The sequence below is a fragment of the Rhinopithecus roxellana genome, chromosome 4, assembly GCF_007565055.1.
Source record: "Rhinopithecus roxellana isolate Shanxi Qingling chromosome 4, ASM756505v1, whole genome shotgun sequence".
In the NCBI taxonomy this organism is placed as follows: domain Eukaryota; kingdom Metazoa; phylum Chordata; class Mammalia; order Primates; family Cercopithecidae; genus Rhinopithecus; species Rhinopithecus roxellana.
The window spans coordinates 96,912,671-96,935,393 of record NC_044552.1 but is presented as its reverse complement, the minus strand read 5'-3'; the positions used below and the strand labels follow the sequence as shown (position 1 = coordinate 96,935,393).

The 22,723-nt window shown below is 38.1% G+C and overlaps 1 protein-coding gene across 4 annotated transcripts in view; it reads right to left on the bottom strand.

The window, feature by feature from the left end:
• Nucleotides 1-22,723, bottom strand: part of MAP3K7 (mitogen-activated protein kinase kinase kinase 7) — a 73,745-nt gene that overhangs the window by 48,244 nt on the left and 2,778 nt on the right. For all 4 annotated transcript variants that reach the window (XM_010357753.2, XM_010357755.2, XM_010357754.2 and 1 more), the window contains exons 2-3: nt 9,903-10,013; nt 6,755-6,820 (exon numbers count right to left, since the gene is read on the bottom strand). In XM_010357753.2, the coding sequence (XP_010356055.1) occupies nt 6,755-6,820; nt 9,903-10,013 (177 nt within the window). The remainder of the gene's footprint in view (nt 1-6,754; nt 6,821-9,902; nt 10,014-22,723) is intronic.

Genomic DNA, 22,723 nt, shown 5'->3' with positions numbered 1-22,723 from the left:
CAGCTTCAGTCTACAGCTCCCAGCGTGAGTGACGCAGAAGACGGGTGATTTTTGCATTTCCAACTGAGGTACCAGGTTCACTTCACTGGGGCTTGTCAGACAGTGGGTGCAGCCCATGGAGTGTGAGCTGAAGCAGGGCGGGGCATCGCCTCACCTGGGAAGCGCAAGGGGTTGGGGAATTCCCTTTCCTAGCAAAGGGAAGCTGTGACAGATGGTACCTGGGAAATCGGGACACTCCCACCCTAATACTGCACTTTTCCAACGGTCTTAGCAAATGGCACACCAGGAGATTATATCTGTGCCTGGCTCAGAGGGTCCCACGCCCATGGAGCCTCACTCACTGCTAGCACAACAGTCTGAGATCGAACTGCAAGGTGGCAGCGAGGCTGGGGTATTGGCGCCCACCATTGCCATGGCTTGAATAGGTAAATAAAGCAGCCAGGAAGCTTGAACTGAGTGGAGCCCACCATAGCTCAAGGAGGCCTGCCTGCCTCTGTACACTCCACCTCTGGGGGCAGGGCATAGCTGAACAAAAGGCAGCAGAAACTTCTGAAGACTTAAACGTCCCTGTCTTGACAGCTTTGAAGAGAGTAGTCATTCTCCTAGTATGGAATTTGAGATCTGAGAACAGACAGACTGCCTCCTCAAGTGGGTCCCTGACCTCCGAGTAGCCAAACTGGGAGACATCTCCCAGTAGGGGCTGACTGACACCTCATACAGCCGGATGCCTCTCTGAAATGAAGCTTCCAGAGGAAGGATCAGGCAGCAACATTTACCATTCTTCAATATTTGCTGTTCTGCAGCCTCTGCTGGTGATACCCAGACAAACAGGGTCTGGAGTGGACCTCCAGCAAACTCCAACAGATCTGCAGCTGAGGGTCTTGACTGCCAGAAGGAAAACTAACAAACAGAAAGGGCATCCACACCAAAACCCCATCTGTATATCACCATCATCAAAGACCAAAGGTAGATAAAACCACAAAGATGGGGAGAAACCAGGGCAGAAAAGCTGAAAATTCTGAAAATCAGAGCACCTCTTCTCCTCCAAAGGAACGCAGCTCCTTGCCAGCAATGGAACAAAGTTGGATGGAGAATGACTTTGACGAATTGAGAGAAGAAGGTTTCAGATGATTGGTAATAAAAAACTTCTCCGAGCTAAAGAAGGATGTTCGAACCCATAGCAAAGAAGCTAAAAACCTTGAAAAAAGGTTAGACGAATGGGTAACTAGAATAAACAGCATAGAGAAGACCTTAAATGACCTGATGGAGCCAAAAACCATGGCATGAGAACTACATGACACAGTAGCCAAATCGATCAAGTGGAAGAAAGGGTATCAGTGATTGAAGATCAAATGAATGAAATGAAGTAAGAAGTTTAGAGAAAAATGAGTAAAAAGAAACGAACAAAGCCTCCAAGAAATATGGGACTATATGAAAAGACCAAATCTACGTCTGATTGGTGTACCTGAAAGTGACGGGTAGAATGGAACCAAGTTGGAAAACACTCTTCAGGATATTATGCAGGAGAACTTCCCCAATGTAGCAAGGCAGGCCAACATTCATATTCAGGAAATACAGAGAACGCTACAAAGACAGTCATTGAGAAGAGCAACTCCAAGATACATAATTGTCAGATTCACCAAAGCTGAAATGAAGGAAAAAATGTTAAGGGCAGCCAGAGAGAAAGGTCGGGTTACCCACAAAGGGAAGTCAATCAGACTAACAGTGGATCTCTCAGCAGAAACTCTACAAGCCAGAAGAGAGTGGGGGCCAATGTTCAACATTCTTAAAGAAAAGAATTTTCAACCCAGAATTTCATTTCCAGCCAAACTAAGCTTCATAAGTGAAGGAGAAATAAAATCCTTTACAGACAGACAAATGCTGAAAAATTCTGTCACCACCAGCCTGCCTTACAAGAGCTCCTGAAGGAAGCACTAAACATGGAAAGGAACAACTGGTACCAGCCATGCAAAAACATGTCAAATTGTAAAGACCACTGAAGCTAGGAAGTAACTGCATCAACTAACGAGCAAAACAACCAGCTAACATAATAATGACAGGATCAAATTCACACATAACAATATCAACCTTAAATGTAAATGGGCCAAATGCTCCAATTAAAAGACACACACTGGCAAATTGGATAGAGTCAAGACCCATCAGTTTGCTGTATTCAGGAGACCCATCTCACATGCAGAGACACACATAGGCTCAAAATAAAGGGATGGAGGAAGATCTACCAAGCAAATGGAAAACAAAAAAAAGCAGGGTTTGCAATTCTAGTCTCTGATAAAACAGACTTTAAACCAACAAAGATCAAAAGAGACAAAGAAGGCCATTACATAATGGTAAAGGGATCAATTCAACAAGAACAGCTAACTGTCCTGAATATATATGCACCCAATACAGGAGCACCCAGATTCATAAAGCAAGTCCTTAGAGACCTACAAAGAGACTCAGACTCCCATACAATAATAATGGGTGACTTTAACATCCCACTGTCAACATCAGACAGATCAACAAGACAGAAAGTTAACAAGGATATCCAGGAATTGAACTCAACTCTGCACCAAGTGGACCTAATAGACATCTACAGAACTCTCCATCCCAAATCAATAGAACACACATTCTTCTCAGCACCACACTGCACTTATTCCAAAACCGACCACATAGTTGGAAGTAAAGCACTCCGTGGCAAATGTAAAAGAACAGAAATTATAATAAACTGTCTCTCAGATCACAGTGCAATCAAACTAGAACTCAGGATTAAGAAACTCACTCAAAACCACTCAACTACGTGGAAAGTGAACAACTTGCTCCTGAATGACTACTGAGTACATAATGAAATGAAGGCAGAAATAAAGATGTTCTTTGAAACCAATGAGAACAAAGACACAACATATCAGAATATCTGGGACACATTTAAAGCAATCTGTAGAGGGGAATTTATAGCACTAAATGCCCACAAGAGAAAGCTGGAAAGATCTAAAATTGACACCCTAATATCACAATTAAAAGAACTAGAGAAGCATGAGCAAACACATTCAAAAGCTGGCAGAAGGCAAGAAGTAACTAAGATCAGAGCAGAACTGAAGGAGACAAAAAAACCCCTAAAAAAAAAAAAAATCAATGAATCCAGGAGTTGGTTCTTTGAAAAGACAACAAAATTGACAGACCACTAGCAAGACTAATAAAGAAGAAAAGAGAGAAGAATCAAATAGACGTAATAAAAAATGATAAAGGGGATATCACCACCAATCCCACAGAAATACAAACTACTATCAGAGAATACTATAAACACCTCTATGCAAATAAACCAGAAAATCTAGAAGAAATGGGTATATTCCTGGAAACATACACCCTCCCAAGACTAAACCAGAAAGAAGTTGAATCCCTGAGTAGACCAATAACAGGCTCTGAAATTGAGGCAATAATTAATGGCCTACCAAACAAAAAAAGTCCAGGACCAAACAGATTCACAGCCAAATTCTACCAGAGGTACAAAGAGGAGTTGGTACCATTCCTTCTGAAACTATTCCAATCAATAGAAAGAGAGGGAATCCTCCCTAACTCATTTTATGAGGCCAGCATCATCCTGATACCAAAGCCTGGCAGAGACACACAACAAAAAAGAAAAGAAAAGAGAATTTTAGACCAATATCCCTGATGAACATCGATGCAAAAATCCCCAATAAAATACTGGCAAGCCGAATCCAGTAGCACATCAAAAAGCTGACCTACCATGATCAAGTTGGCTTCATCCCTGGGATGAAAGGCTGGTTCAACATATGCAAATCGATAAACATAATCTATCATATAAACAGAACCAAAGGCAAAAACGACATGATTATCTCAATAGATGCAGAAAAGGCCTTCGACAAAATTCAACAGCGCTTCATGCTAAAATCTCTCAATAAACTAAGTACTGATGGGACGTATCTCAAAATTATAAGAGCTATTTATGACAAACCCACAGCCAATATCATACTGAATGGGCAAAAACTGGAAAAATTCCCTTTGAAAACAGGCACAAGACAGGCATGCCCTCTCTCACCATTCCTATTCAATACAGTGTTGGAAGTTCTGGCCAGGACAATTAGGCAGGAGAAATAAATAAAGGGTATTCAATTAGGAAAAGAGGAAGTCAAACTGTCCCTTTTTGCAGATGACGTGGTTGTATATTTAGAAAACCCCATCATTGCAGCCCACAATCTCCTTAAGCTGATAAGCAACTTCAGCAAAGTCTCAGGATACAAAATCAATGTGCAAAAATCACAAGCATTCTTATACACCAATAACAGACAAACACAGAGCCAAATCATGAGCGAACTCCCATTCACAATTGCTTCAAAGAGAATAAAACACCTAGGAATCAAACTTACAAGGGATGTGAAGGACCTCCTCAAGGAAAACTACAAACCACTGCTCAACGAAGTAAAAGAGGACACAAACAAATGGAAGAACATTCCATGCTCATGGATAGGAAGAATCAATATTGTGAAAATGTCTATACTTCCCAAGGTAATTTATAGATTCAATGCCATCCCCATCAAGCTACCAATGACTTTCTTCAATAACTGGAAAAAACTACTTTAAAGTTCATATGGAACCAAAAAAGAGCACGCATTGCCAAGACAATCCTAAGCCAAAAGAACAACGCTGGAGGCATCATGCTACCTTACTTCAAACTATACTACAAGGCTACAGTAACCAAAACAGCATGGTGCTGGTACCAAAACAGAGATATAGATCAATGGAACAGAACAGAGGCCTCAGAAATAATATCACACATCTACAACCATCTGACAAACCTGACAAAAACAAGACATGGGGAAAGGATTCCCTATTTAATAAATGGTGTTGGGAAAACTGGCTAGCCATATGTAGAAAGCTGAAACTGGATCCCTTCCTTATACTTTATACAAAAATTAATTCGAGATGGATTAAAGACTTAAATGTTAGACCTAAGACCATAAAAACCCTAGAAGAAAACCTAGGCAATACCATTCAGGACATAAGCCTGGGCAAGGACTTCATGACTAAAACACCAAAAGCAATGGTAACAAAAGCCAAAATTGGCAAATGGGATCTAATTAAACTAAAGAGCTTCTGCACAACAAAAGAAACTACCATCAGAGTGAACAGGCAACCCACAGAATGGGAGAAAATTTTTACAATCTACCCATCTGACAAAGGGCTAATATCCAGAACCTACAAAGAACTTAAACAAATTTACAAGAAAAAATCAAACAACCCCATCAAAAAGAGGGTGAAGGATATGAACAGACACTTCTCAAAAGAATATGTTTATGCAGCCAACAGACACATGAAAAAATGCTCATCATCATTGGCCATCAGAGAAATGCAAATCAAAACCACAATGAGATACCATCTCACACCAGTTAGAATGGCGATCATTAGAAGTCAGGAAACAACAGGTGCTGGAGAGGATGTGGAGAAATAGGAACACTTTTACACTGTTGGTGGGACTGTAAACTAGTTCAACCATTGTGGAAGACAGTGTGGCGATCTCTCAAGGATCTAGAACTAGAAACGCCATTTGACCCAGCCATCCCATTACTGGGTATATACCCAAATGATTATAAATCATGCTGCTATAAAGACACATGCACATGTATGTTTATTACGGCACTATTCACAATAGCAAAGACTTGGAATCAACCCAAATGTACATCAATGATAGACTGGATTAAGAAAATGTGGCACACATACATCATGGAATACTATGCAGCCATAAAAAAAGATGAGTTCGGCTGGGTGTGGTGGCTCACGCCTGTAATCCCAGCACTTTGGGGGGCAGAGGCGGGCGGATCACGAGTTCAGGAGATTGAGACCATCTTGGCTAACATGGTGAAACCCCATCTGTACTAAACAAAATACAAAAAGAAATAGCTGGGCATGGTGGCGGGCGCCTGTAGTCCCAGCTACTTGGGAGGTTGAGGCAGGTGAATGGTGTGAACCTGGGAGGTGGAGCTTGCAGTGAGCCGAGATTGCGCCACTGTACTCTAGCCTGGGCGACAGAGCAAGACTCCATCTTAAAAAAAGAAGAAAAAAAAGGATGACTTCATGTCCTTTGTAGGGACATGGATGAAGCTGGAAACCATCATTCTGAGCAAACTATTGCAAGGACAGAAAATCAAACACTGCATGTTCTCATTCATAGGTGGGAACTGAACAATGAGAACACTTGGATACAGGTTGGGGAACATCACACACTGGGGCCTGTTGTGGGGTCGGGGGAGGGGGAGGGATACTATTAGGTGATATACCTAATGTAAATGACGAGTTAATGGGTTCAGCACACCAACATGGCACATGTATACATATGTAACAATCTTGCATATTGTGCACATGTACCCTAGAACTTAAAGTATAATAATAATAAAAAAAGATATCAAAAACAAATAAGTAACTCAATAAATACATAAAGAGAAAGGAAGAAAAAAAAAGAATAATATGGGAGCAATGCTGTAGTGTTCTATTTTCACTGTTTAGAGTGTGTTGATGACATAGTGTGTGTGTATAATAGTCACATGTACTCATAATAGTCCTTGAACTATTGGGATCACTGCTGATATTTTAAAGTATTGGAGGTACTTTTTTATCTTGAAAAAATATAGTATTTTTGAAAACCTTAAAAAAAAACAGAAAAGAAAAACAAAATAGCTACATAAACTACACACATCTGCCATGTCATTTCTCATAGGTGACGATGAAAAAGTAACAAACTTACTGGATTCAAGCAGGCTCCATAAAGCTTTACAATATTAGGATGGTTCACACGGGATAACTGCCGAAGCTGTTAAGAAATTAAGGTTTCTTTTATAAAGTGATAACTTTTGAAGTACTGATTTCACAGTATCATTAAAATCTTACTGTTGTACAAAACATCTGTTTAAATCATTCAACAATCACTATTTACTATGTAACAGACCTTGTAATCATAGCCTGAAAATACCAAATGCCTGCCCAGAAGGGCACAAAAATCCCTGTTTTCCAGCTTATACAGTTTAGCTGGAAAGACAGACATGTAAACAAATAATTAAATCAATGTGCAAAGTGCTATAACAGGAGTTAAGAACAAGGCATGATGAGTATATAGAATAAGAAGAGATGAACTCTGCCAAGAAATATTAGGATATGATCCCAGAGATGGTACTGAGCTGCATTATCCAAACCAGAAGTCATGTTATCATTGTTATCTTCATCTTCATAGCTATGGTTGAACAGTCTAGCTACTCTGCATGGGGCCCTAATGTGCACTTTATAGATATCGTATAATCATCACAACTCTGCAAGGTAGGTATTATCATTTCCAGTTTAAAGATGAGATTTTAACCCTAAGTCTCAGAGAGGGTTAAATGACCTGTTCTATAGTTAAGAAGTGGGATTTGAACTTTAGTCTATCTGACTTAAAATGTGCACTCCCTCTGTATACTTGCCTTCATTCCATTTCCCATTTCTTGAATTCATTCTCTCCTCTCCATTCCCACTGCCATTGCCTTAGTAATCCCAATCTGAACTGCTGCAGTGATTATTATAGCCTACTAGCTGGTTTCCCTCTTTCTATTTTAATCATCCCTGATCCAGTGATCCATACTGAGGTCAATGAGGGGTTTGGCTATACTCACTTCTCTTATTCTAGATCTCAAACGTCTTTCTTTGGGGACAGGTTTTGCTCTGTCACCCAGGCTGCAGTGCAGTGGTACAATCTTGGGTCACTGCAACCTCTGCCTCCCGGACTCAGGCAATCCTCCTACCTCAGCCTCTGGAGTAGCTGGGACTATAGATGCACAGCCACCATGCCTGGCTAATTTTTGTATTTTTTTGTAGAGATGGAGTTTTGCCATGTTGCCCAGGCTGATCTCAAACTCCTGGGCTCAAGCAACCCATCTGCCATTCCCAAAGTTCTGGGATTACAGGTGTGAGCCATCATGCCTGTCTTCAAACTTCTTTCTATTAATGCATCCCGCTCCACAGCAAACTGCTTCTTGCTTTCATTCTTTTCCCCCTTCTCCTCTCTTTTCTGCCTTTTTTCCACTCTTCTTCCTCTTCTCTATTACATACATTATGCTGCTGGCTCATATTCAGTCCACTAATGTCTCTAAACCTTCATACTGTATGCTAATAAAAAGCTCTATCTGTATAGAGCCAACATATGTGGATTTTTGGTCCTAATAGAAGAATTAGTATCACTATTTATTGTATTTATTTACTATATGAAAATATACTTACTATATTTCATCTTGCTAAGGTTCAGCACTGAGATTCAGATAGCGGATTATACAAGCATTTCTTCCTCCTCTTTCCCTAATTCCCACTAAGATGGTAAAGATTTAAAAAATTTTAAGGCATAACCTCAGAAGGATGAAGAGAATGTAAAGTGCACAAATAGCATACATTTTTGGAAGCTGGAAAGCAAATGACTAGCAATAACTGATACAGCCACCTAGAAGAGCTACATCATAAACTGGCAATGAGAAAAATGGAGAAGCAATCAGATTTATCTCACAAAGCTTCCAAAAGGTTGGGGAGTGGCGGCAGAGCTAGGTACCTATGCAAATGAGCTAATCAAAGGACAGGGCAGGGGACAGCTTAAAAGACTCAAAGATTCCTTCCTTGACTTCAAACAGCTCAATGACTATCTCTTCTCATCCCAGCAAAAGACTAGAGGTTGATTCTTTAGAGAAGGGGTAATAAACAGCATCTGGACTGGGGACACCAAACATAAATGAAGGAATGAGCTCAAAGTAGTTGTCTCTGGGAAGCAGAAAATTAGATTGGAGGAGATATAGGAGACTGAAGTGTTTTTCATTAAGAATTTTGGAGAACCATTTGACTTTTTATATTACATGCACATCTAATCTGGATTTAAAAAATTTTCTTCACGCTATTATGATTTTTTGACTTGTGATTCCTAATGTTTAACACATATGTTATTTCACTCAGCTTTGTGAAACTGCTAATGTAACAGGAAATGATCAATAGCTTTATCTAAACTGTAATAAAAATATTGCATAAGACAAAGCTGAGGCCAGACTCCTAGAACATACTACTAGAAATCATCTTTTTTTATGCTGACATCAAATCACTTATCAGCATTTCTCAACTCATTCAGCCACTTATAAATCACTTTCTCATATCACAATTAAGTCCTCATTTTTCCATGTTATACATTAAAAATATGAAGCATATTTTGAAATTATGATTAAATGAAAAAACAGATATAAATTCAGAAGGCTTACAAGGTAGAGGCCACTTATCCATTGGCCAATGAGGTTTAATAGTGATAAAAACATTGATTTAACTAAATAATGTGACCCAAAATACAAAATAACAAAGTTAGTAAAGGATAAATTTGATAATATGCTAATCTCATGATTATTGGATTCTCCTTCATCATTCAATCTAATCTATTTCTAAGAGAATAGTTGCAAATTTTCATGCTAAATGAGAAAAATCAAATTTGAAATAATTTTTCTTTAAAATAATCTAATTTGAGTTTCTAAAAACATTCCATTTAAAATAAGTGTATAAAATTTCTTAATGCTAGATAATGGGAAAGCATACCATTTCTTTTCTATTTTAAAATTAAAATACTATGCCTTGAAATAGATCTGAATGGATGAAATGGATGTAACTGTTTTAATTCAGTGGTGAATTCATTTATGTAGTTAAGTCTCTTTTCCCCTAATTTTTAATCAGAATTAAGAGTATGAATGAGAAAATGTTCCTACAGCACTAACCTTTGATTAAACCAAATTGCTGATGTTCATGTATACAAAGAAATGGCATCTGAGAAACCAATCTTTTTCATAATATTAAATTCACAGAATATCTTCAGTGCAGAACTACACAAAAGAAATGACATCTCAACTTACCTCTACAATAAAGGCTTTCCTCTCAGATTCACTTTCTATTTGTTTAATAGCAACATCTTTTGCTCTCCACTTAGCTTTGCAAACAACTCCAAAGGCTCCTCTTCCAACAACCTGAGTTAAACAAACAAATAAACAAACAAAAAATACCACAAGAATCGGAATCAAATAGATCCAGCCCAATATAAAAAACTGAAGCCAATCTTTAAGACTTTAAATTAAAAAAACAAAAAACATGGAAATCAACAGCATCTGGATTTGCCACTGAACGAGTATGAATTTTTGTTAAAGTGAGAAGATAATTAAATGCACGCTTGTCTCTATCTTTGGAAGTTTATGATCTGTACACCCATTCATTCTCAAGAAAAACTAAAAAAGACACACAGAGGAACAAAGTAAAGTGATTTGTTAAACGGAGAAAAAAAAAAAAACTAAAACAGGCAAGATGAATGAGAACACAGGAGATGATTTGGAAAAGCAAAAAGCAGGAACATATAATAAATATTTTCAGCTATCATATTTAAGAAATTAAAAATAGCCTTTGAATAATTCAGTAGGGATAGGGAATGGAGGAGAAAGGATACAAATATAGATGCTAAAAAGACTGGCCATAAAGGACAGACAAAATATAGTATTATTTATTCCATGGAATTTTATTCCACAAGAAAAACTATTGATATATGTCACATACAATATGAACTCCAAAAACATTATGCTAAGCAAAAGAAGTCAGACACCAGAGACCACATGTTGTATGGTTCCATTTATACAAAATGTTCAGAAAAGGCAAATCTATAGCTAGATACCTGGGTCTGAGGGTGAAAATGAGAATTAACAGTAAATGAGTAGCTGGTATCCTGACAAAGTGATGAAATTATTAAAAAAAACACACACACACACACACACAAAACCTAATTTATGGTGGTGGCTGACAGCCTGGTAAATTTGCAAAACCCACCAAATTGTACACTTCAAATGAGTGAATTTATGATGTGTAAAATATATCCCATTACAGTTATTTTTCAAAAGTCATAAAAATAAAGATCAGCCATGTGTCATACTATTGTTGAAGCCAACTGATGAGTACCGCATGGATTCATTGCTCTCTCACGGTGTCCTATTTTTACAAATGTTTGACATTTTCCATAATATAAAAAAATGAAGAAAACAAAAATAGCTTTTGATACTTGTTAGAGTAAATTCATTAGATTTTATCATTGTGAAAGGACCTTAGTTAAGTACCATCTACTCCAATCTCTCAGTTTCCAATGAACCTAAGCACTTTGTATCAAGGCCTTTTTCTTTAGTGAAAAATCTCCATCTCTTAACCATATTTATATGTACTTTCTATGTAGCAGGCACTTAAATAATGCTTTACATCTCATTTACAGGGGCCTAGAGGAAGGTACTAATGCTATCCTCATTTTACAGTTGAAGTAGCTAGGCGCTTTAAAGAAGTAAACTAACTTGCCCAAGGCTATATAGCTAGCAAGTGTTAAAGTGCAGTCTGATGCTGGGTAGTGTAATACCGGAATGTTACCAATCCTAATTTGTAACATATATAAAGCCTCATGTCGGGAAGCAGAAGTTAGTATCTTCCCTTGGAGGAACTTTCACTTTAGACTTACATGAACAAATTCCTGGCACAAAACTCTTCTATAACAAAGCTGACTATAGCTAGGTTGATCAAATGAGTTATTATCTAACTGAGGGCACTTTGGGGATTAAAAAGGGGGCATTAATAATAATAATATTAGGATACTAGTTGTAAACTGGGATGTGTATGGATACTCTAGCCATAGCTTAAATTCCACTTCATGAATCACACAAGGCAGAATGAACATTTACCATATTGTTCAATGTCTAAATCCACTCAAATGGTTAACATTTATTGAATATTTACTATGTACCAGGTACTATTCTATGTGCTTTTAATGCATTCACATATTTTATCCTCTTCCATTTAAAAGGGAGGCAAATGGAGTCACATGGTTGTAACTTGCCCAAGATTGGATGGTCAGAAAATATTCAGAGAAGCCAGGATTTGAAGCCTAGAGCACGTAATAATGAACATACTCTATATTCAGCTTCTGTTCATCAGTGGCTTAAAGGAAATGGAGCTGCCTATAGGCAAAATTGCAAAGTAGGCCAACATCTCTGGTAGCTAGTCTTTGTTTTGATGACTTTCCACTCGTCCTAGCCCTGGGCACTCATTGTTCTGTGGTTTAGGTTCTTGTTCTCCTTCACAACTCTCATCAGACATTTGTACTTGCCATTCAGTTACTTTATTGTGAAGAGAGGGTACTGGCTACCTGGTACCATTAGAATAAATGAAAGGGCACACCCAGGCTCTGAAATCCAATAGACTTGAGTTTGAATGTAGGGCTCTGTCCACCTATTAGCTCTTAATGGTGGACAAGTTTGAGTTTCTGTTTTCTCAACAGTAAAAGAGAAGTGCTGATGTTTTCCCTTGTGAATATCTACAGGATTTGTAAGTTAAAACCAGGTATTTCCTTAAATACTACAAAGAACAGTAAGTGCTTGGAATTGGGTATGAATCAGTGTAAAGAGCTATAGTACTCATTTATTTGCTTTCTTTCTTTTTTTTTTTTCTTTTGGGTAGAGATGGGATCCCACTATGTTGCCCACGCTGGTCCTAAATCTCTGGACTCAAGTAATCCCCCTGTCTCAGCCTCTCAAAATGTTGAGATTACAGGAGTGAGCCATTGCGCCTGACCTGTAGTACTCATTTCTCTCGCAATAAACTAAGATGAATAGCAAGCAGGTCCTAAAAAATTTCAACTTCGCGGCAACATTAGTCTAAGAACATAGGCATGGAGACCAGACTATATCTATTGATATTACTATTAAATACAAAATGATTATCAAGTAATTTATTCTTCAACCATGTATTTATAAATATATCACAGCAACTGGTACTTACTAGGAATCCCCTTCTTTCATTTTCTCTATTTTGAGGAATGTCCATGCAGGGATTCCAAACATTATCTATATTTGTGAATCACACGTTTGTCATAAAAATTCATTTGACTATTTGTAATTTACAAGTGCCACCTAGTGATGAGAGTAGAGCTGATTCTAGGCTTTCGACTTAAAGCCATGGGAACAAAATGTGGCCAAATGAGGACATGATAAACTTTCTCCTTTTTGCTCAAGAAAGCAATTTTCTAGAACACCCTGAAATACAAAACAGGCCCATTCCTGTAAGATGAGCCCAGGGGATCAAGAAGCCTCCATTCTTATTAGGGCCATAAGATATTTCACATGCACAGTGAAATGACAGGGTCTAAAATTATAACAAAGAAAGGTGAAGATGTCCAAGGTTGTACTGACCTGAAATATATGATAGAAATAATAACTGCTGTGAATTCAAAGGAGTGAGATTATAAGCACAGTCAATACTTAAAGAATTAAGTTTCTGTGTATCAAAAATGACTTCCCACTTTAAAAAAATAGCATAAAGGTAGACACACTGCGGATGAGAAGAAAAAATACACATAAAGAATGGACCCCTGCCTTCAAGGAATGAAAGTGCGGTAGAGAAGAAATTTAAGACTAAATAATAGTACTTAAAAACTTTTAAACACTTACCAGCTGAAGAGAACCAAAGGCAAGGGTCCATGATGAAGGATAATAAACTCCTCCCTCCCCCTTTTCAGGATAAGGTTAGGGTAGGGATTCAAGAGAAAAAAGACTCATACCCCTCTCTTCTCACTTAGATCCCCAAGAGCAGGCATCCACACAGAATGTGCTCTGCAAACACCAGAAGCTTCAAAGGAGTAAGGATTGTGGCAAGGAAGACAGACCGAGGGAGGCCCTACCTCGGTTCCCTCAGCCCCAGTAGAACATGTAAGGGATATAGAAAAACTCTTGTGAAGCAAAAAGCAAGGTAACTGAGAATTAAGGAGTCTTCTGACTGCTGGAAGGAGGCTGTGGTAGGGCAGAGTGTTGAAACCTACATGAGAGGTCTGTGGGATGGTAGCTAGCTCAAATACTTAATGAAGAACACAGCTGGGTTTCAGAGGATTAATGAAAGCCAAGGGGAAGGCCTGGTCAGCAAGCAGGGAGAAATGGGTTAGGTCTTCTGCCTTCTGCCTTCTGATGCAAGTGAGGTTTGATGTTGAAAGAATGATGAACTTCATTTGTTTACTCCTTAAACCAATATTTCTTTAGTGCCTACTATATCCAGCTACTGTTTGGGACAACAGAAATACAGAAAGAAATAAGACAAAGGCTCTGATCTGATCTACACGAATGCATTTTCTAGTGTATGTGAAGGGAGGGGAGAAGGAGAAAAGACAATCAACATACAAACAAAAGATGAGTAAGAAAAAAATCAGACTTTAAAAAAATGCCACATAGAACAACAATGACAACAACAAAAAATAGGATGCTATGACCAAAAGACTAGTGGCAGCTCCAGTCCGGGCAGTTTGAAAAGGCCATATAAGGAGGTTACTAATCTGACATTCGGATGACACAATGCACCAATCCCAGCAATTTGGGAGGCTGAGGTGGGCAGATCACGAGGTCAGGAGATCGAGACCATCCTGGCTAACACGGTGAAACTCTGCCTCTACTAAAAATACAAAAAATTAGCGGGGCATGGTGGCGGGCACCTGTAATCTCAGCTACTCGGGAGGCTGAGGCAGGAGAATGGCGTGAACCCAGGAGGTGGAGGTTGCAGTGAGCCGAGATCATGCCACCGCACTCCAGCCTGGACGACAGAGCTAGACTCTGTCTCACCAAAAAAAACAAAAACAAAAACAAAAACAAAAACAAAAACAAAAAAAAAACCAACAACAAATATAAAGCTTTGCCCTAAGGGAAAAGAAAAACCTCACTACCTTATTCACTTCAATATGTGAGCCCCATCTAATAAGGGCTATGTGCTATTCTAGGCACTGAAGATACAAGAGTGAACAAACAAAATCAAAATCCTTGTTCTCATTGTTTATATTCTTGTGGAAAGAGACAAATAAAAAGGGAGTTGTGTGCTAAGAAGAAAAGGAGTGTAACTGTGTGTGTATACACACATGTATGCACTCCGCCTCACTCCGATTTTAGACAAGGTAGTCACTCATGGCCTCACTGAGAAAGTTGACATTTTAGTAATGATCTAGAGAAATACTTGGAGTGTTTGGTGTGGCTGGTGTATAGTGGAGGAAGGGAAGAGTGATTGTAAGGTAAGGCTGGAGGGACAGGCAGAGGTTGGATCCTGAATGGCTCTACCTACCATGAAAAGGAGTTTGAATTTCAGTCTAAGTGCAACGTGAAGGAACTGAAAAAATTCAAGGAAGTAAGGATGTTTATATGACTTTAAACAAAATCATTATAGCTCTTATTTAAAGAAAGGATTGTAAGGAAGCTAGTATATATAAATAGAGACCCATTAGGAAGCCATTATAGTAGTCCAAACAAGCAACAATAGCTGCGAGGGCAAGGTCAATGGTAGTGCAGAAACTGGGCAGACCTGGGACATGTTTTAGAGGTAGAGTTAATAGGGTTTGCTGATGCTCTGCATCCAGGCAGGACAGGTATAGAGGAAAAGAGATGAATCAAGGAAAACACCTAGACTGGACAACAGTTTACTGAGGGATAAGAATGATGCAGATTTTTTTTTTTTTTTTTAAATAACTCAGAGTTTGGTTTTAGTCATATGAAGTTTAAGATGCCTACTGGATATCCAAGAGGAGATATCAAGTAAGAAGGCAGAAACGTGAGTGAGAGGATCTATGGAGAAGTCAAAGAGATACCAACTTGGGAGTCATTAGCATGTAGTCAGTTTTTCTAGGCAATCAGTTGGAAGAGGTAACCAAAAATAAATATGGAGATATTGGAGTCCAGGAACTGAGCTCTGAAGCAGTTCAACATTTAGATCACAAGAGAGGAGAAGGAATGGGCAAGGAATAGGAAGGAACAGTCCATATGGTAGCAGGCAAACTAGGAGAGCATCAGAGAAGCCAAAATAAAAAGACGCTTCAGGAGGAAAGCAGACATAAGGACAGTGAAAGCATATGCCAGTGGCTCTAAAAGTGTGGTCTCTGGTCCAGAAGCATCAACATCACCTGGAAATTTATTAGAAATATAAATTCTCAGGGTGCAACCCAGAATTACTGAGTCTGATGGTAGGGTCAAGCAATCCATGTTTTACCAAGCCCTCCAGGTAGTTTCAATGTTTGAAAACCACTGCATTAGGCTAATCCATTAACAATACATAATAAGGCAAATATTTCAGTGGAGCCGTCATACAGACCAGAGAGCCCTCCCTTGCTGTTGATACTATTTGTGGAAGCTTTCCACAGCACCCATAAGTCATCTTGGGCAGGAGAAAGGGAAAAAGAAAATCCTTATGAGGGAAGACTGGATTCTGAAATAACCGAATTAATCTTGAAATTTCTGAATACAAAGATACTTAAAAGAGATAAGTATTACATTGTAAATATCTTTGTTGTGGCAAGATTAAATGCTTTTCTCTACTGAGTTGAAAAGAGGAATGACATAATTAAATAGTAGTTATAGAAAAAAGGTTAAATTTCTGAACTTTTAAAAACAAGTAAGAAATAGAGACAGAAGGACAGGAGTTTTTGTTGTTGTTGTTGTTTTGTTTGTTTTTTTGACACAGGGTCTCCCTCTGTCACCCACGCTAGAGTGTAGTGGCGCGATCTCAGCTCACTGCAGCCTCTGCCTCTCTGGTTGAAGTGATTCTCCTGCCTCAGCCACTCGAAAGTAGCTGGGATTACAGATTTGTGCCACCACACTCGGCTAATTTTTGTATTTTTAGTGGAGACGGGGTTTTGCCATGTTGTTCAGGCTGGTCTTGAACTCCTGAGCTGAAGCGATCTGCCTGTGTTGGCCTTCCAAAGTGCTGAGATTACAGGTGTGAACCACTGCACTGGGCAATAGACAGGAATTCTGTGCTTTAAACAAAAAAGACTATAAGCATATATCCGTAAGAGTAGAAGATAGAATAATTAGATGATATATACAACAGATAAAGTTGTTTCCTGGTATATTTTGCATTCTGATATTAGCTCTCTAAGGGAGAAATCTGAATGGGAATTAGAGGTGGCAGAAGGTGCTATGTAGCATGCCAGGGAATTACAATATACTTCTCATTCCTTTCAAGAAATAACATTCTAAAGAAATGCAGTTTTATTATCTGTATAACAATAATGAAACCTTATATTTAATAATATATTATAACTTGTAAAGCTCTTTCTTACAAACATGATGGAGTCTGTCACCATAAACCCATGAATATATAGGATTTTTTATTCCCACCTTAGAGAGAAGAAAACCAAGGCTCCAAGAACTGAAGTTACCTATTCAAGGATCATGGAATTAGTAAATCAGAGTCAGCTTTCAGGTATGTTTCATGGTGCCAACAAAACAGAGGCCTGCCAGATACACACAGGATTTGGTCCAGTGCCTGGTACAGAGAAAAATGCTACTCAAAGGCAGCAAGTATGATAACAACAATCAACTCTTCAAAAGATTATATTCGAATCAGATTTTTAGCTGTTTAGAAGGGGGTTTTAAAAAGCCCTAATCTCCTCTAAGAAAAAAGAGTGAAGTTGGGTTAATACAAGGTTTGTGTATAAAGGGCTTACGGTAGTCTCCAAAGATGGCTGTCAACAATCCCTTCTCTGCCTGTCTCTGCTTAAGAAAGAGTTCTATTTTAGCCTCCTTCACTGATTCTTCCTTCCTCTGTCCAAAGCTTAGATGCTGCTACTTTCCAGGGTTCTGTCCTTGTCCCTTTTCTTTCTGAATCTGTTCTCTAATCTCATGGCTTCATACTCTCAAATCTCTCCCATCCAGGTTTTGCCCAAGCTCAAGATGTATTTAAAACTGGCTTTGAGACTCAGGGGCGGTCCTACAGGCTTGTTAGGTTCAATATGTCAAATGCTGACTCCAATATCGGTCCCTCACTTGTGTATATTGTAGTTTACTTGACGTTAGTTAAGTAGATTTACAGATATTATCTCATTTTAATTAAGTCAATTCTCACATTTTAGAAAGGTTTTATTTCCAAAGTACTTATTGCAACTTGAGCCATGATCAAATGATAGTATGAAACCTTTCATCGCCCATTGTTTAAAAATATCTATTTTATACATACACACTGAAAACTGAGTATACAAAATAGAAAGTGTTTTGTTTTACCAGTAGGAGACAAATAAAGAATTGTGGACACCACTGCTCCAACAGGAAAGGCTTGTTAAGAAAGTTCATTACTGTCTGCATTCCACCTCTCTCAGGCTATGTAAAACAGCACTCCACTGACTGGGGAAAACCTTATATGTGTATAGATTCAAAAAAAAAAAAAATCATATATACTTCTAAGAAAATGTTTCAAATGCAAATATCTTGGTAACAAATTTCCCTATTGTATTAATCAAGAACATAAAATGGTGGAGAAGATCAGATGTAGAATAATAATAGGTGTGGACTACCAAGGCCAAGCCTAAAAACACATAAGGAGATTATGTACATTATTAGATAAGGAATGAGCCAATGTTACAAACTATAGAAAGCAAATTTCATGTTTTTCTTGACATATGGTAGATCAACAGAAAAAACTGGGATAGATGGCCACTCTTGAGACATACTGGCAATGGAGGTAAACAATGAAAAAACTTAATATTCAAGTTGTAAACCACTGAAAGAAGGCCACTTTTTATTTACTACTAAATTTCTAGTCCAAGTTCACAAATCAAACATGCTTTCTGAAATGTACTCTTTTCTAAATAATATAGTTTATTTGACACACTATAATTAACAATTCAGTTTTTCTGTTTTTTAAAATTTTTTATAGAGACAGGGTCTCACTATGTTGCCCAGACTCGTCTCAAACTCCTGGTCTCATACAATCTCCCACCTTGGCCTCCCAAAGTTTTGGGATTACTGGTATGAGCCACTGTACCTAGCCCAACATTATTTTAAATGACTGTTTTTTCCCCAAAGATGAATTTTCATCAAAAGTGTCAAAAGGAGAACATATCAAGTTACAAGTATCTCCCCTATCATACACATCCAACTAAAATGGTGATCTACAAATAAATATTTCAGATATTCTTCATAACCCTTCATTTGTGAAAAACAAGAGGAATGTAAAAAGGACTTTGGTTATAAAAGGCAGGTCAATCTGGAAATATTTCCTTCTAAATTTATGAATGTTTTCTAAATCACAATGTTTTTGATTAATTACTTTATGATAAGCATTTCTCCCCCTATGGTTGAATCCTCTTTGTTTTGGGTCTACAATTTTAGTCTCATACAATTAAGTAGATTTAAATTTAATTTTTTAATAAAAATATAGAAGAATATGAGATGGTATGTAGAATATTTCCATGCAATTACTATTGAAAGGCACAAAAACAAAAGTCACATTTTGTGTGTATGTGTCATTTTTTTATTTTTTATTTTTTTGAGAAGGAGTCTTGCTCTGTCGCCCGGGCTGGAGTGCAGTGGCGCGGTATCAGCTCACTGCAAGCTCCGTCTCCCGGGTTCACGCCATTCTCCTGGCTCAGCCTCCGGGGTAGCTGGGACTACAGGTGCCCGCCACCACGCTCGGCTAATTTTTTGTATTTTTTTAGCAGAGACAGGGTTTCACCGTGTTAGCCAGGATGGTCTCAATCTCCTGACCTCGTGATCCACCCGTCTTGGCCTCCCACAGTGCTGGGATTACAGGCTTGAGCCACCGTGCCCGGCCTGTATGTGTTATTTTTAAGGAAATTCCTTTAAAAATTAGTTTCTTGATGAGGCAAGATGACCCCATTCCTTCAGACAAGTCATGTTAAAGAAAACTACCAAACACATACCTAACCTAAATGGAAAAGGATGTATGCCTTTGTGCTCTTAATTTATTATTAAATAATTCTTTTAATTGTTCCGAATTCATGTTATTTTTAGTTCAGTGACTATAGCTTCAGTTTCATTTGGCTCTGTTCTATGAACTATCTGAATGGACCCCTGGTGATACTGGCATTGTTCTCGCTAGAAATGCAGAACATGACAGAACAAGCATAGATCATACATTTATTAGTTAGGACTTGGAGTCTCCAACTATGTTAGAACTTCAATATCTATTAATAAACTGTGGCAGAGTGGAACTGCCATCTGCTGACAAGATGGATTTGATAACATAAAAGTAAAGCTTTGATTATTCAAGCTTTCTTCTGAATTTTTCATGCAGCCTTTTAATACCTGCCACAATACATCTCACCCGTTTACTAGGCTTTTATTTCAAATAATATGCTCATGCTATCTTTTAAGCTACACATGCACAATACAAAAATTATCTCTGTAGCTACCTCTTCAGTAATTCCAGATTTCTACTGAAATCAGTGGTCACTTTCACATGAAAGAATGTATTTATTTTAGGTATCTATAATTAAATAGTGACTAACAAATCTATGTACTCAGTTTGTTTAGAACACTATAAATTAGGTTTTTCTCTAATACCAATTCCCCATATATTTATAACTTAAACCTACAAAATATATGCAACTATCTATATCTCCTCTTTGTAGTATATTTTAGCTTTTAAAACAAAACCTTTGTGTGTCTCCTTAACAAGGCTGAAGAGTACATACAAATACTGCAGTAATTTTATGTGTCCAATAGGGTAGCTTTGTTCCTACACTATAGTTGAGGTCAGCATTATGGGTCTCCCTTTTCAAAAGCAACCATTGTAAATAGGGTCTTTTTAGCACTCTGTAGTAAAGACCTACCATTCGTGGCTTACTCATAGCATCTGGCCCTTTACAGCATCTTTTATCCCTGCTAAACAAAAGTATCTGCTAACTATAATAGAGTTGACATTAAAACAAGACTCAGATCTCATTTCTAATATACGTGTTGCCTTAGCCAAATCACGTAACTTAGCTCCTGTTTTATCACACGTAATATAAGAGAACAAGATAGGCATTTAATTCTTATGATTATGCTGTGATACTTTCATGTACTCATTGAACAAATATTTATAGAGATTCTAGATTCTGGGCATTGGGGTTACAAAAGTGAATAAGGCATCTTACATTTTGCTGAAGGAGAAACACAATTTCAGTTACTGGTAAGTACCATGAAAGATAATAGAAATGACAAAAGATCTAGGTTGCTCAGGGAATGCTTCTCTAAGGAAGTATTAATAACATTTGAGGTGGGACTTGATTGGTGAGGAGTCAGTCATTTCAAGTTCTGGGGGAACAGCACTTCAGGCAGAGGAACAAATGCAAAGAAAATTCATCTTAGTGACTTTCCCAACCCATGATGGTCACCTTATTCAAAACCTAGTTTTAAACTTGTCCCTACTCAATGGAACCTTCTGTTATTAACTCCGTTTTCAAATTATGGCTCAAGTGTTTAATTTACACTATATTCACAGTTTTAAATATGTGGTCTATAGTTAACTGTTCTGTGTTTACTCCAGTCTCATATCATACCAAGTCAGACATTTTAAGGAGGTAATCCTAGGATTCTTCTATCATCCTTTTTTTTGAGACAGTCTCGCTCTGTTGTCCAGGCTAGGCAGGCTAGGGTGCGGTGGTGTGAGCTCACTGCAACCTCTGCCTACTGGGTTCAAATGATTCTCATACCTCAGCCACTCAAGTAGCTGGGTTTACAGGCTTGTGCCACCACACTCAGCTAATTTTTGTATTTTTAGCAGTGACAGGGTTTCTCCGTGTTGGCCATGGTGGTCTTGAACTCCTGGCCTCAAGTGATCTGCCTGCATTGGCCCTCCAAAGTGCTGGGATTATAGGTGTGAGCCATTGCACCAAGCCCTATTCATCTTTTATAGTACCTCAGAGTATTATGCACAGATGAGAATGCTCATTAAATGCTCAGGACCAAGTACACTAAAAAGGAAATCAGTTTTTTGTTTCCCCTTTCCCATATTAGGTTTGGTTATACAGTACTTCAGAAAGTACTGAGTGACACTGTAAATCCAGTGGAAAGGGCAACTGACTCACAAGTGAGAAATCTCATATTGAATTCCCAGCTTTACCATTTACTTAGGCATGCAGCTTCTGGCAAGTCAAACTCTGTGACTGCTTGTCAAGATCTGTAAAATGGGATATCATTTGCCAGGTCAACCCAGGATTAGTTGGTCACCAACTAAATTCTACAGGAGACCATGATCACTGTCCTTAAAGAACTTCTAAGCTTACTGTAGAAAACACTTAAACACTGGAAAAAATGAATGTGTTTTCATTTTAGAACTGGAAAAGACCTTAAATGATCTTGTTCCATCCCTCAGTTTACATGAGTAACCACAGGCCCAGAAAAATGTGGTGACTTCCTCAAAGTCACAAAAATATATTATGGCAGAATCAGTACAGCATCTACATTTTCTAATTTTCAGTCCAGAACACTTTCCACTATACCACCCTGTGTAACACTTCTTGCAACCCATCCCCTCTTTTATTCCAACATTCTCTACAGCCAGATCTAGATGGTAAACAGTAAATGACTTTTAAAAAGTACCTAGGCAGATTTCTGAGGCTAAGACCTCACCTCATTTGATTGAACTGAACTGAATCTAAGATGTGCCAAACTAATACTATTGAGTTACAATATTAGAAATGCAAGATCAGCTGATGTCTTAGAAATACGTATCTACTAAATGATTGCATATTTGGCCTGTGGTTGAATTATCTTTTTTTTTACAGTTTCTAATTATATTGATATAATGCAATTCAAATATATTGAGAAATACATAATACGATTTTCTTAATTTAGAAGGTAATATTCTCATACAATATAAAATATTGAAAGCAACATAAAGTAGTTTTTGTTTC